General features: G+C 33.6%; 1 protein-coding gene across 2 annotated transcripts in view; it reads left to right on the plus strand.

Moving 5' to 3' along the window:
- The window catches only part of LOC111146579 (TATA-box binding protein associated factor 2), a 91,881-nt gene that overhangs the window by 24,108 nt on the left and 51,941 nt on the right, over positions 1–15,832 (plus strand). For both annotated transcript variants that reach the window (XM_022502190.1, XM_022502191.1), the window contains exons 7-17: positions 504–688; positions 2,174–2,287; positions 3,434–3,533; positions 5,117–5,202; positions 7,657–7,792; positions 8,828–8,982; positions 9,664–9,778; positions 10,121–10,230; positions 12,274–12,339; positions 13,535–13,787; positions 15,372–15,512. In XM_022502190.1, the coding sequence (XP_022357898.1) occupies positions 504–688; positions 2,174–2,287; positions 3,434–3,533; positions 5,117–5,202; positions 7,657–7,792; positions 8,828–8,982; positions 9,664–9,778; positions 10,121–10,230; positions 12,274–12,339; positions 13,535–13,787; positions 15,372–15,512 (1,461 nt within the window). The remainder of the gene's footprint in view (positions 1–503; positions 689–2,173; positions 2,288–3,433; positions 3,534–5,116; positions 5,203–7,656; positions 7,793–8,827; positions 8,983–9,663; positions 9,779–10,120; positions 10,231–12,273; positions 12,340–13,534; positions 13,788–15,371; positions 15,513–15,832) is intronic.

Consider the following 15,832-nt stretch of genomic DNA (forward strand, 5'->3'; position numbering starts at 1 on the left):
CTAGCATGAAACCTTAGTAGGTCATTCTAAACAGAGTGATCTGTTGTTGATGCCATTTATTTGGCACAGAATCATGATATGGGATGAGAGGATATGTTACACTTGAGTGGCTGTGTCCAAGGTGGACCTGTTCACTAGGTGAGATATTTATGAATCGAAATTGGATTTGTAATAAGCCTCGGAAATTTAAATCTTTCTTCTTTTGTATGCTTATAATGCAGAGGGCATTTTAATTTTGAACCAAAGTTGTATTTTCAGTGTATCTAAGCATTTCACAGACTTCTAATTCATCATGAATTTAATTTCTGAGTACAGTGAATATTTTATAAACATAATCAGTAAAAGTAATCACTGATTTCACACTAGCATTTTCCCTCATTGCCATGAGTTTGTGAAAAGGATTTATATGAATGAAGTTTTCCTTATAATTGAGACATTTAGGGAATTTAAAATACTAAAGGTAACATTGTCTTTTAATGAACTTTCCTGCTTTTTATTTTCAGGTTACTCATTTTTGTTTACCTCAACTTCTTCCATTGCTTAAACATACTACATCGTATCTTCATGAAGTTTTTGAATTTTATGAAGAAATTCTTACATGTCGATACCCATACTCCTGTTTTAAGACTGTATTCATCGACGAGGCTTATGTTGAAGTGGCTGCTTATGCTTCCATGAGCATTTTTAGGTTGGTATTTAAGATTTACAATGCCCAAATGAGGGTAATGTTATGAAGACAGGTTATTTCGTGATCAATTTTAAGATATGTTTCAAACATTTTTCCTTTCATTTAAATAGGATTCATTTTGTAGAAAATCTAATGCTTTTAAAATTCAAAATGTAGAAAAGCATAAAAAAGAAAATTTCCAAGTGACCCAAAACACTTCTGTTACTTTTATCCAGATGTAACTGATAGTGATGTTTTACAGATTTTTTTTTTTAGTCTCTTATGCATTTTAAAAAATCATGTAAGTTATATAGCTTATATAAATGTCTAATGGGCTTTTTTTCCTAGCATCATTTAAAAATTTACTGATGTCAGAAATTTCTTTGCAAATTATAAAAGAGAGAAAACTTCGTCTGTTTTCTTTCTTTTTTTTTTTTTTTAAAGATTTTATTTATTTATTTGACAGAGAGAGAACACAACCAGGGGGAGTGGGAGAGGAAGAAGCAGACCTCCTACTAAGCAGGGAGCCGGGTGGGGACCTGAATCCCAGCATCCTGGGATCATGACCTGAGTCGAAGGCAGACACTTAACGACTGAGCCACCAAGGCGCCCTTCATTTATTTCCTTTCTGCTCCTGCCTTACTTACTTTCTTTCCTTGGAAAGTTCCAGATTTATAAATTTTATGCCTTAGGTTCAATCATTTTATCTTATCTGGGCCTATATTTTCTCATCTGTAGAAGCGGAATAGTATTATTGCCCCTGTATTTTCTGGAGTATGTTAGAAAGATCTTAATGGTCAGTGTATTTAAAAGTAAACAATGAAGCACAAAAAATTAATAGGAGTGCCTGCCTGGCTCACTTGGTAGAGCATATGACTCTTGATCTTGAGGTTGTGAGTTCAAGCCCTGCACTGGGTGTAGAACTTACTTTAAAAGAAGTGGGGGAGGCGGGGGGCTCCTGGATGGCTCAATTGGTGAAGTGTCTGCCTTTGGCTCAGGTTGTGATCCCAGGGTCTTGGGATTGGGCCCCGAATCAGGCCCCCTGCTCATCAGGGGAGTCTCCTTTTCCTTCTTTCTCTGCCCCTGCTTGTGCTCTCTCTCGCTCACTCTGTCTCGCAAATAAATAAATAAAATCTTAAAAAAAATTAATAGTTATTATTGGGAAAAGGTTTTTGAAATTAGAAGAGTGCTTCATAGGAGGATCAGTTTCTGATGAACATACCTGATTCAGGCTAATGATAATTTCCCCTTCCCACAGAAAAAGATACTTAGATTTTTCACAGAGATCAGTGGGAAACATTACAGTCCTTGTTTTAGGCAAAAGTGAATTAAGATTATGGATTTCACCTAAATTTTGAAAAGATGGTGAAAGTTTTGGAAGAATGTTCTGTTTTTTCTCTTTTACGTTGAACTTGAATTCTCTTATTTTAAAAGTGTGATTATTTTATTTTGACTGAATAATTATTTATTTCTTGGTTATAATTAGCTATCTCTTTTAAATTCTAGCACAAATCTGTTACATAGTGCCATGATTATAGATGAGACGCCTCTGACTAGAAGGTGTTTAGCCCAGTCCTTAGCACAGCAGTTTTTTGGGTGTTTCATATCCAGAATGTCTTGGTGAGTAATTTCATAGTTTACAACTACTGAGATGAAGAATTGGGAAAGTTTGATTTTGTTTTCTTTTCCTGTATTTTCTTTTCTCTCTGTATATTTAGAGAAAAATAATGAGTATAAATTTCACTCCAAATTTTTGACTGTCAATGCACTGTAGTTCTATAATTTTTAAAAGAATTTTGATAGCAACAATTTATTAGAGAACTGAATGAATACTGTAGACATAAGGCCTTGAATGTGTAGAAAACTGTGGTTAGAATTCTAATGTCAGTGTTCAATGTAACTGGTAATGGTCAAGATCATGTATAAGGCAAAATAACAGTCTTCTACAGTAGTGATAATGATGTAGGTATTTTCCTGTTAGTGTTTACCTTTGTACTAATATACTTGAAAGAAGTAAGAGATAAGAACATAGTTTTTTTTTTTTTTATTAACTTGAGATGAATTTGAAGAAATACATGAAACTCCCTTAAGATTATAATTTATTTTTGTGACCATTCTGTGCTATATGTGGTAAACGAATATCGGTTTGTTTCTTTTTTTGTTGTTGTTGGCAGAGGTTAAGTTCTCTTGATTTGTAATTTTTTCCAGAATAACATAGTTTCAGTGAAGAAATAGTGCCTGGGACATGGTAGGCAAAATGTTTGAAGAAATGAGTGAATGAATGGATAAGTGTACGAATGAACAGATGAATGAATTGTGTTAATTCCCTTTCCTCTTGAAAAACCAAAAATAAGTAATTGAACTTTCGATCTCAGAATCCCATTGATAATTATGCATGAGATTGGCAAATGTGAAATTTACAAATTGAGCAGTACAGTCCTGGCTTTGGGCAAGTATTTCCTTAGAGGCGGATGGTATGGACAGAGTTGGCCAGGAGGGAAGCAGTGCAAATGTAGGGACATTACTTGAAATAAGACTGGAAAGCAGATGTGAGGAAGGTGTAATGAATGGGTAAGTAGAACTTACTGCTAGGAAGTGGTTAATCCAAATATTTTGTTAATACATTTTTTAAATTATTTTTCATTTTTTTAAAGAATGCATTAAAGTACAGACTCTGTGTTCTGTTATCCTCTTTGGCCTTATCTGAAAATTTTTATGATTAAGAGTTTTTATGATTAAAAGAATACATTTTGACTTTTTGTATAGGTCTGATGAATGGGTACTGAAGGGAATTTCTGGCTATATTTATGGACTTTGGATGAAAAAAACTTTTGGTGTTAATGAATACCGCCATTGGATTAAAGAGGTAAAAAAGCCAGATCCATTCCCATTTAGAAGTCAACAAGTCACTTGTCCTTTACTTTCCATAATTGTAAAGCACTGTCATTTGAAAGTGCCTAATTTTCCCCAGCAAAATGAAAATCACTTTACAGAGTAAGACTAATGGTCTCTTTTAGCTAATTCCATGTCAGTGTTGACTTCCAAAGACTCTTTTGCTAATAAGCAAGGAAGTATTTAGGCTCCTTCAACGTCAAATTAGTCATCAGATATATCCAAGCTCCTTGTAGTCATTGGTAACATAACTCTGTGCTTCTTAGATTTGTTTAGATTAGAGCCCAGCTTCTGGAGTCAGATTACTTTTCAGTCGGCCTCATAGCCTTTACAAGCTTTGTGACTTTGGGTAATCTTTTTCAGTGTCATCTTTATAAGGAGAGTAGATGGGGATTATGAGACATCATACATGTAGTGTGCGTGATGCCTTGTACATCATAAGTGCTTCTTATGTGCCAGCTAGCCCTTCAGTGCATTTATGCTATCTGTCATTGTCACGTCTTTTTCCTATTAATTAAAGGTTTGGCCAAAAAGAAAAAAATCAAATGTATTTTGCCTAGCCCTTTCTGTTCACGTGCATATACATTTTACTCATCTTGTGCTTAACTCCTTCCTTCTCAAGTGGGAAAATTTCAACCTTTAATATCTTTATGAAATAAACCCCTCCATGTTCCCCTTTTCTCATTTTATGTATCTTCATCATCCCAGGCTAAACTCAAGTAAGCCGAAAGATAATTGTAAAGGATTTCAAACATCTAAACCAAAAAAGAATTTATACATCTAAACTGGAAGAGTCCATTCTTCATTTCAAAAACTATTAATGAAGAGCAAAAATAGCGTATAGCACTTACAGTGTTTTGGGAACTACTGTAAACATTTTACAAGTATTAACTATTAATTTTCCTAAGTACCTTGTTAGTACTCTCATTTGACAGATGAGGAAACTGAAATGAAGAGAGGTTAAATTTTTGGTCAAAGTTACACAGCTAGTGAGTAGTAGAGCCAGAATTCAAACCAGGTTTTTAACTACTTCACTATGATTTTTTACCACTTCTGTATATAGCTTACATATTATTTAAATTAGTCATGAGTTTGTAACACAGTTCTGTTGTCTTTTTTTTTCCACTTAAACTTTCTTTTTTGCTTTGATCTGTATCCTATTAGAGAAGACTGAAAAAGTTTTAAAATGGTAGATTCCTGACATAATTTTATTTCCATTTCTTTTTACTTGCCTAAATCCTCCACCAGAAACAAAATACAAAGAAGGAATAAATGAACTTGGAACACAGGTCAGAGAAGGTTGGGAAGAGCCATTAAGAAAAATTGGCAGGCTGCTGGCCAGCCCTGAAGTCACAAAGGAGAGAAGGCTTTTTGGCATTATTATTGAGCTGGCTGTATAGTCTGCTTTGTTTATAAGAACATAAACTACTTTGTAAACACATTTAACATATTTTAAGAAATTTACATTTTGATTCCAGGAAATGAGAAATCACAGTTCAGTTCTAAAATTTGATATATAAAGAAATTTGCACTGACTTCTATTTTTATTTTTTTTAGGAGCTAGACAAAATAGTGGCATATGAACTAAAAACTGGTGGAGTTTTACTACATCCCATATTTGGTGGAGGAAAAGAGAAGGATAAGTATGTTTGCTTTTCAGAGGTGGTATTATAAACCTTATATTATGGGTTCAGTCTTGGAGGATTACTTGGGATGTGTGTTGAGGCCCACACAGACCAAAATAATAGTATGTAATATTGAAACCACAAATACTGGTAATACTCTCATTACTTCTTTCCTTACTTTACTGTTTTTACTGCATGTGATGACTACAAATGGATTTAAACATTAAAGACTCTCAAAAAATATAAGGCTTTACTCTTTTCCATGTTGATTTCCAGATGCTAGTTTATTATACTGTTCTTAGAAAGGTTTAAAAATAATGGGAACAAGTATTTTGCTTATGGACCACCAATTATTTTCTTAAGTAGGTAATTTCAAGTTCAGGACATCCAACCTATACCTGTTTGTCTGAATGGTCACCTACCTAGACACTTACTTATTCTTTGCTTTTTCCCTTCTTTCCTTTTACTTCCCTCCCTCTCTACCTTCCTTCTTTCCCTTTCTCTCCTTGTGTTGTGTAGCAAATCCCTGTAAAGAAGACAGCCACTTACAGCAAAATAATGGTACTGGCAGGCAGTCTTGTTTGTTCTAGTGTCCATGGATTCCCTAAAGGAATGTGGATTGAAATGGGTGGGAAAGTTTTTCTGTATTTTCCCTCATTGTTAGCTGACATTTTATATTTTCCTTAACTATGAAAGTAGGCAACAGACAGTACTATCTGTGACTTTGTCAACAGTAGAAATCATAGATCTTTTCCTGTCATGTTATAATTGTTAGCAGATATTTTGAAATACTCTGCACTTATCACCACCTCAATATTACTATAATAGACCACTGCCAGATCTCATTATTTAATGTATTAATAAACTAGCACATATATTGGCATATCATAATTTTTAAATATTTTTATAACTGCATTTCATTACAATTGGTTTTCTGTGTAATTCTATATATTGTATTTTGTGCATATGAAAGCATTTTTTCAAAAGTGGACGTATAAGATTAACCAGGCTGCTCCAGTGTCTAAAAAAAATCACCACAGAGGTTAAGAAATTTAAAGTTGTATAACCAGTAGCCTTTTCTTTGTTGTAGCATGGTCACCAAGACAAGAGTAAGTTCATAGGAAAGCATAGAAATTTGGAGTTAGGCAAACTTGGATTTTTGTCAATATTTTTGTGATCATAGAAAATTGCATAACCTTTTTGTGTATGTGTTTTAATGTGTAAAATGACGGTAATAGTCCTTAACCAAGTTGGTTGTGAGGATTACTTGAAATCAAGTTTCATAAATACTAGTTCCTTTCACTTTCTTCTCCTGACTGCCTGCTATATGGCAGTTTCCCAGCATATGATTAAGGCATTGCCATGGTGTGTAAATACTGTTTACACTGAAAGCTTTTACTTTGGTTCTGCCCATTTATTTAGCTCTAATATGTTTAATTTTTAAAGGCAAAAAAAAGTCTGGAAGCAATATACCTCCCTCCCACCAGTTCCTCTTAGAAATAGCCATAACCATTTGTGTGTGTGTGTGCCTTTATTTATGTACAGCATTACCAAACGTAGTTCAGTCATACATATATTACTGTGTAACTGCCAAATTGACGAATACTTTAAATTTCGATATGCCATGTTATGAAGCAAGTGTAATGACTACCCTTACACATTAATTGTGAGAGTGTAATTTGGTACAGTCATTTTGAAGGGTAATTTGTTGGTACCAATTAAATAGCCATTTAAAGTAGATGATTTTTAGATTCATTAGTTGTTTTTCTAACTCTGTTGAAATAGAAATTTTATTTCTAGACATTTGCCATACAGAAATACTTGCGCATGTGTAAAAAGACATTCACTACAGCATTATTTAAAATAGTGAAAAGTTTTAAACATCTTAAGTGTTCATATATGTTATAATTTTTTTTTTTTACTAGACTTTACTTTTCTTTAATGATTTTCTTTTCATGATGATAATCATCATCATTTCAGAATTTAGAATTTTTACCTAGTCAGTCTGGTCTTTGTCCCCTGGATTTTATTTATTTAGTTAGTTTTTGTTTGTTTGTTTGTTTGTTTTTTAAGGATTTTTCCCACCCTAGAATAGGACAAGAAATTTTTTTCCTTCTTCTAGTACTTTTGTAATTGTTTTTGTTATGTAGTGCGCCTGGAATTTTTTGTGTGTATGTGGTTTAACCTTGGGATATTGGTTAGAATTATATTAATTATAATGATGAATTTGGAGAGCACGAAAATATGGACACTGTTCTTATCTAGGAGCTTGGATGTGTTTTTATTAAAATTTTCCTTTGTTTTTTCATGAAACCTCGTAATTTTCTTGCAGTTAAATTTATTTTTAGAAGTTTCCTACTTGTATTGCTCTCATGCTAAGAAATTACTGAGTTATATTATCATGATGTGGCCATGAAACTTGTTTATTTAACACAAATTTGTCTTATTAAGTACAGTTGTTTATATTTTTAGTCCGGCATCTCATCTACACTTTTCAATAAAACATCCACATACACTTTCCTGGGAATACTACACTATGTTTCAGTGTAAAGCTCACCTCGTGATGAGATTGATTGAAAATAGGATCAGTATGGAATTCATGCTACAAGTAAGTAGTATTGAAGTTAAGGACTTAACAGTTACAAAGAAAGATACGTTCTATATGTATAATCTGAATGCTATTCTGTAGAATAGGAGTCAGGCCTCTGGGGTTGTAGCAGGAATTCTGTTACTAATTAGCTGTTTGCTCACAAAGTAATCAGTGCTTTTCATTTGTTTCCTCAGATGTAGAATGAGTATCAATACTTACCCATTTAATGCTGGATTGTCATGGATATAAAATTAGAATGTAGGAATGAAAGTAAAACCTATTTGTATATATGATTTTGTGTTTAGCATTATTTAAAATATTAAGGGTGAACTGCCACTTACGAGTGTTTTCAATAAAAAAACCCAACCCTGTCTAAAAGATGTTTATTTTTGCTACTATTAAATTCTGCCATATATTTTAAGCAAGTTTTGGTGTAAATAGTTGAGATATAGTGGTTGAGGTAGTAGAAGCAAGATGTATTGTAAATGGTCAGCTATTTTTTTTTTTCCACTGATAACATTCTTACAGGTGAGTGAAAAAAAATTTTTTTAGTAATTTTTTTAAAGCATTTTATGTTTGCCTTAAAATTAAGTTTCTTTAATCTTTCTGTCCTTCACCTTACCTTTAAAGTGGAGCAATATTAAATGAGAGATGGTCCATAAAGAAACTTGTAGAGCTGTGTAAGTCTTAATGAGTGTTCTCAACTTGCTAAATGTTTAGTTTCTTTGAAAGTTCATGATACAATAAATTATAGGTGTTATATATTATTGTTATTATAATCCTTAAAAATAATGTTCATTGTTTGGCTAGGACATCATTAAAATTGACTTATATTTTGAGGAAAAACAGTTTTATAGTCTGGCTGTTTAAATCTTTGCATGCTTTTATTGCTAATAGTCTTTAACTAGATCTACCTATATAGTAAGATATGAAATGTATTATCTTTGTAATTGACTATAGTTAAGTCATAATGCAAAGTGGGTATAGTACAGAATTAAAAACAATGTATATTGTGTTACACAAACATACTAAATGACCTTTTCATCCGTACAGGTCTTCAATAAACTGCTAAGTTTGGCTAGTACTGCTTCATCACAGAAGTTCCAGTCACATATGTGGAGTCAGATGTTGGTTTCCACATCTGGATTTTTGAAATCCATCTCAAATGTCTCTGGCAAAGACATCCAGCCTTTAATAAAGCAGTGGGTGTATCCTTTTCAGTAGCAGCTCACCAAGGAGGGGAAGGGAATAAGGTTATATGTGTCAGGGGAAGGAGGCAAAAGAAAGATTTGGGACACCAAAGGAGAAGAACTATTTAAGTTGCTAAATAGTAGTAGAAATAACTAGGAACTGTAAATCATTTCTGCTGAGGTGCCTATTAATCATTGAGATATACACACATATATGCTTATGCTTATAAAATTTGGCATATTTTGAATTGCTTTTTAGTATGTGAGTATTGCAATAGGCTTGATGGTGGGGGAGGTGAATAATCCACCAGACAGGCCTGGAGGATGGCTCGTTAGATGTAGCAGTCTGGTGGCTTTTAGATGTGGTTAGGGGTTGGCACAACTTAAGTGCTCTCTGGGAACTTTTCAATTTTTACATTTTTTTCATATCAAAGCACTATTATATTAATAAACCAGTACAGTGGTTTTATTTCTTTCAAAACACAAATTTGTTAATATTTCAGAAATTTTGTTTAAATCTGGGGAAACAGTTATCACAAAAATTTTGAATACTTTGCCACCTGGTTTACCCTGAAGTGTGTTCTCAGGCCTTGAACTGGTGAGAATGTGTCTGAAAGTTATCACCTACTGTAATGAGTCATTTATTTTGTTTAGTACATATTCATCTCAGAATTCAAAAGTTCCTTTACAATTCTGCAGAGACCAGAGTGGAGTGGTAAAATTTTATGGAAGTTTTGCATTTAATAGAAAACGAAATGTTTTGGAATTAGAAATAAAGCAAGATTATACATCCCCTGGAACTCAGAAATATGTGGTAAGATTTTTTTCCAAATGGCCTTTTTTACTGCTTTCTTCCCCGTTTCAATATAGGAAGAGCTTATGGGTGGAGAACTGATTAGAAGATATAATGAGATTTTGTTTGCAAAGGTGGAAATTGAGAAAACACAAACTATCAATGATGGAGGTTATGATGGAGATTTCAGGGGACACAGGTTACCCCAGTTCTCCCCTCCTTTGGTGCCAACTACCTTTCTGTGTTTCCTGATACAGATCTTCCATAGTACTGTTTTATATCTTGAAATATATACCTGTACATGTAAGAATACATATATGATATTTTTCTAGCATTATCTTTGAACACTGTTTCTTTTTAAAGGGACCACTTAAAGTGACAGTGCAGGAGTTAGATGGATCTTTCAATCATACGTTGCAAATCGAAGAAAACAGCCTTAAACATGATATTCCCTGTCATTCCAAAAGCAGAAGGTAGGCATTGAATCATAACTTTAAACTGCAGTTGATAATTAAACTTAAAATCTCACGGATTAAAATGCCAAAATAAAAATCCTAATATATACCTAAGTTTCAAGTAAAGAACATATTATCTGGTATCTTTTTTTCTTCCTTCTATTTCAAGTTGGTATTACCAAATATTCTTTATTTGCTTTCTGTTCTTGACATTTTTATTCTTTGAATTAATTAATTTAAAAACTTAGATTTAAGAATCTTTATTTTGTAGGGTCATTGGGAGGTGGGATAGAAGTTTGATTTTTTTTTGGAACCAGGAAAAATTCAAGGCAAATTGTTTGGATTATTAGTCCCGCTGGATTAATATCTATAGTAAATATTGGGGAAATGATCATTAAATATAAAGGAAGGTGCTGAATACCTATGTCATAAGAAGCCCCTGCATCTTCTTTATTTTGTCTTTCTCCTTTTCTCTATATCACCATGCCTTTACAGAACATTCTTTTTTTTTTTTTTTTTTAATTTATTTTAAGTAATCTCTATACCCAGTGTGGAGCTCGAACTTGCAACCCTGAGATCAAGAGTCACATGCTCCTCCACCTGAGCCAGCCAGGAGCCCCTTCATTTATTTATTTTAAGCAGTCCTATACCCAACATGGAACTTGAACTCATGACCCCAAGATCAGGAGTTGCTGAGCCAACCAGGTGCCCCTTAAAAAAACCTTCTTGTTGGGGTGCCTGGGTGGCTCAGTGGGTTAAAGCCTCTGCCTTCCGCTCAGGTCATGGTCTCAGGGTCCTGGGATCGAGCCCCGCATTAGGCTCTCTGCTCAGCGGGGAGCCTGCTTCCTCCTCTCTCTCTGCCTGCCTCTTTGCCTACTTGTGATCTCTCTCTCTCTCTGTCAAATAAATAAATAAAATCTTAAAAAACAAACAAACAAAAAACCTTCTTGTTGTTTTTTAAAAAGGCACATTGTCATTTTCCTTAAAAAGTACCCGTACCCCTGGGGCTAATAGGACATTATATGTTAATAAAAAATAATAAAGTATTCAACCGTTCATCTTCAATGTAGTATATTTTTTCTTACCACTGTTGTTAGCCATTAGCGTGTATTCTGAATAAAAAGATGGGAACATTTTTGTGCTTTGCTGGAGGATTGTGTAGTAATATCAGAACTTGAGGAACAGAAGTTTTATGACTACATTAAGGTCATGTCAGACAGATGAGGATGTCAGTTGATTGTGACGGCCTTCAGAAACTTGACTGTGAAATTTCCCTGAAACCATTTTTTCTCTGCAAAAATTCTTTCTTAGTTTAGGCTGAATTTCCCTTCCTTTTGTTCTGTTTCTGCCTTGGAAATTGGGAACATCCTGTTGCTACCCCTTTCATAGCATTTCCTCAGGGTTTTTTCTCTATAGTAACAGTATGTCCTTTGGGTATTCTTTGGTGTGAGGAACACAGGAAGACTGTTCTCTGTTCCTATTTTAATTTGTAGTCTCCCAGGTTTTTAGTGTATATCCAGTAGATTTTATCATTCAAGAGTAATTTGCATGGAAGCAGTTGCTTTTTGGAGGACTTATCCTAAATCTTTTTCATATTGATCAGTTGTACATGTTAATTAATATTGTTAAGATGTTTTATAGTTAACCACATACTTCATTTCATATGGGATAGCTCCTTGCTCCTTGTCTCATGTCAGGCCTGGTTATTTTTTCAAATTTTTTATAAAGGATTTCTTTGTTGATAGATCAATCTTTTCTGTATAAAATTGTAGATTACCAGTTTTTAGAAGTACATCTATGTTTTAACCTGGCATTTAGCTATATATTTTTGCTTTTTGTTAAGCTTTCATCAGGAAGAGCTTTCAGTATCATAGACTTCATTCCCTTCAGCTTCAAAATAGATTTTTTTGGTGTTTAAATTCCATTACATTCACTATCCCTTCTTCCTCAAGCTGTCTTACAACATTGCCTGAAGTTTTTATTTTGAACTTCAGCTGTTCTTATCTCCTTTCTGAATTGAAAATGTCACAGTTTGTAAACTTAACTTTTCCCTGAATGTAGGAATAAGAAGAAAAAAATTCCACTCATGAATGGAGAAGAAGTTGACATGGATCTTTCTGCGATGGAGTAAGTTACTTAAGTTTCAGGATGTAATATTATATGCATTGTCGTTTGTCTCGTTACTCCACACACCTAAAAGTATGTAAATGTGTTGAAATTGCTGCTTTTAAAACTTTGAAAGTCCATAGAAGTGCAGTGTTTCTTAAACTATAATGTGTATGTCAGTTACTTGCAGATCTTCTTAATATACAGTTTCTGATCTAGTGCTTCACTAGTGGGTCCTGATAGTCTGTATTTCTAGGGAACTCTCAGATGATCCAGGTTCTTTTTGTCTTTGGTCAAGGCTTCAGGGCATTTTGAGGCTCCCCGTGCTTTCAAAATACAATTTAAATATCACTGTTCTAAATTTTATGTGGTAGTATATACTGATTGGCAGTGTTTAATTTTTAAAAATACTATAACTCAGACTTCATTTTGCTCATCCATATGGTGCCTCTGTGGTTTTTTTTTTTTTAATTAAATATCTGTAATTATTTACTGGCTTGGTTGCCAAATATTACTGCTGTTTATATGCTATTTATATACTTTTTCTATATCAAGTGCCTTTCCTGTAGTAAGCACCCACTAGTATTTGGTGAATTAAAGTAGTATTTTAGGTAGTGTCCTTTTGATGATGGTGTTGCCATAGACTAGATTTTTTTAAACTGGGAGTTACTTTGACAAGTATGGGAGGATAAATTCATGATATGCCTCTGAACTATGATTTCAGAACTTGCTATTTGAAAAAGATGATCATGAATCTAACATTTTTTTTAAAAAAGTATTAAAAAATCAGTTAATTTAGTAAAATAAATTCATTTCTTAGTCACAGATTGATTCCAAGAAATGATGGCGTTTATAGCCATAGTCAGTTAGGCTGTAGGCCATGGAATGAGGAAACTTGATCTCTTTCTTTTTTTTTCACATTATATAATCACAAATCAAAATCCCCAGATTAATATTTTGAGATGGAATTTCTTTGTGACCACTGTCTTCTTATCCTTGAGGGATCTTTTAAGTAAGATTAGTAAATATTAGCTATTGTGAGAAAGTTTGAAATACATTAAATATAATGAGAATGTTCAGTGTGATTAAAAAAATACAGTAAAAGTTCAGGCAGTCTTGAGTATTACATAGAGAAGAGAATCTGTTTAATAAATGCTTAGTTTTTATTTTATAAATACATGAATTTGAAACAAAAGAAAATTTTATTTTCTTTCAGTGCTGATTCCCCTTTGCTGTGGATAAGGATAGACCCAGATATGTCAGTGCTGAGGAAAGTAGAATTTGAGCAAGCTGATTTCATGTGGCAGTATCAGCTCCGCTATGAGAGGGACGTTGTTGCACAGCAGGAGTCCATTCTGGCCTTGGAGAAGTTCCCTACGCCAGCATCTCGCCTTGCACTCACTGACATATTAGAACAAGAGCAGTGTTTCTACCGAGTAAGAATGTCTGCTTGCTTCTGCCTCGCAAAGGTGAGATGATGCATAGTAGAAAGAAAACGCGATTACTGCATTAAAAAAACAAAAACAAAAACCCAAAAAACTCTGATAATGAATTAACATTTACTGAAGTCTTTAATTTTACTTGGTAGCTGGTCCCTCAAAAGCTTTTTTCCAAATATGTTTAATAAGACTGATTCAGAAGGAAAATATTTTGATCTGAAAATAGATAATGCGTTAAAAGTTTATAATTGTCGGGGCGCCTGCGTGGTTCAATGAGTTAAACCTCTGCCTTTGGCTCAGGTCATGATCTCAGGGTCCTGGGATTGAACCCCACATCCATCCTGTTCTCTGCTCAGCCTCCCCCTCTGCCTGCCTCTGTGCCTACAGAATGAACTTTACCAGGTCAGACCAAGGTTTAAAAAAAAAAAAAATTTTTTTATTGTCAAAATGAAAGTCAGATTTTAAATTCAAAGAGGATTGTTCACCATTTTATTGAATTGCCAAACCCATCCTGTTAAAGCACAGAATGCATTTGGCAAGAAATTCCTTAGTTTGAGTAGTGCTTTACGTTAAATATTATAGGAAATCAGTTCATCTTAACTAGTTTGTGTGGTGGTTATTTCATGTTGGTTTGGGTTTAGTAACCAATATTAGTGATACATAACTTAAAATGATAGGTTCTATAATTTCACATGCTAGAAAAGTTTATTTATTAAGAAAACTAAATATTTTTCTTTAAAAAACTGAAGGTAGAACAAATAAAAACCAGAAAAATGCAGACAAAAATTTGGCCAGAAATACTGGGTTCCAGGTATTTAAAAAAAATCTTGATACAGGTTCATTTGCATTTAGTGACCGCCCTGCCTTCCTCACTGCTAAAATCCATTTGCCCGGCATTTCCGAAGATTATAATGGTTAGATTCGTTTTGTCTTTAATGGTCACTATTGAGTTACATTGCTACATCCTGCTCAGATATGTGAGGGACAACATGGTATTTTTTGATAGATCATCTGCTAAGGATATAATTTCATTGCTTTTATAAAGATCTTTGTGATTCTTGCATGCTAAATTCTTAGCAGGTCCATGAAATTATAGACTGTTATTTAAAATTATAAATTATTCTTTTCAGACATAATTTCTATATACTCTAAAAGTTTCAGTAGCAATATATGGTTTTTCTGTAGAGCATTCTTGCAGACTTAAACATTAGCACTGTACTTGGCTTATTTTTCAGTTAGGGTAGATTTTAAAACCTTATTTAAAATTCATGGTGATGATTCTATTTGGTAATTTGAAGTGTTAGAATTATATTTTCCTAAATGAAAAGGACAAACTTACTCAGAATAGAAGCCTTTTGCAAATATGTTTTTTTTTTTAAACATAACAGAATGCTCCAACTTAGAAATTACAGAAAATATAAGTGTACATAAGAATTGGGGGGGAGGTGAGTTAATTTTTTTTGGAAATGGTAATAAAAGGCTAAAGTTATTAAATTTCTGAGAATTGAAATTGTTGAAAACAAATCCAATTAATAGATTTTAAGAAGCTATTTTATTTATTTAAAAATGTGTTTTCAGTGGTAATGGAAATTACTTCATTCTAATTATTTGCAGATTGCAAATTCAATGGTGAGCACATGGACAGGACCACCAGCCATGAAGTCACTCTTTACTCGAATGTTTTGTTGCAAAACTTGTCCAAACATTGTAAAAACAAACAACTTTATGAGCTTTCAAAGCTATTTTCTACAAAAGGTACAGTTTACTTTCTACTTTGTTATAATTGTTTTTTGCTGTTATCTATGTATTTCAGTTTAACTTGGGGACTATTTAAATAACAGGTGTGTTTACTTTTTTATAAAACGTTTGCCTTTGTTCTATTTTTGGTTCTTCAAAATGTTACCCAGGGGCACCTGGTGGCTCATTTGGTCAGGTGTTTGCCTTCGGCTCAGGTCATGATCCCAGGGTCCTGGGATCGAGCCCCGATTCAGGCTCCCTGCTCAGTGGGGAGTCTGCTTCTCACTCTGCCCCTCACCTGCTCATGCTCTCTCTCTCTTTCTCTCTCAAAATCAAAA

This window comes from Enhydra lutris, unplaced genomic scaffold (assembly GCF_002288905.1).
Source record: "Enhydra lutris kenyoni isolate GAN:26980312 unplaced genomic scaffold, ASM228890v2 scaffoldscaffold14, whole genome shotgun sequence".
NCBI lineage: Eukaryota > Metazoa > Chordata > Mammalia > Carnivora > Mustelidae > Enhydra > Enhydra lutris.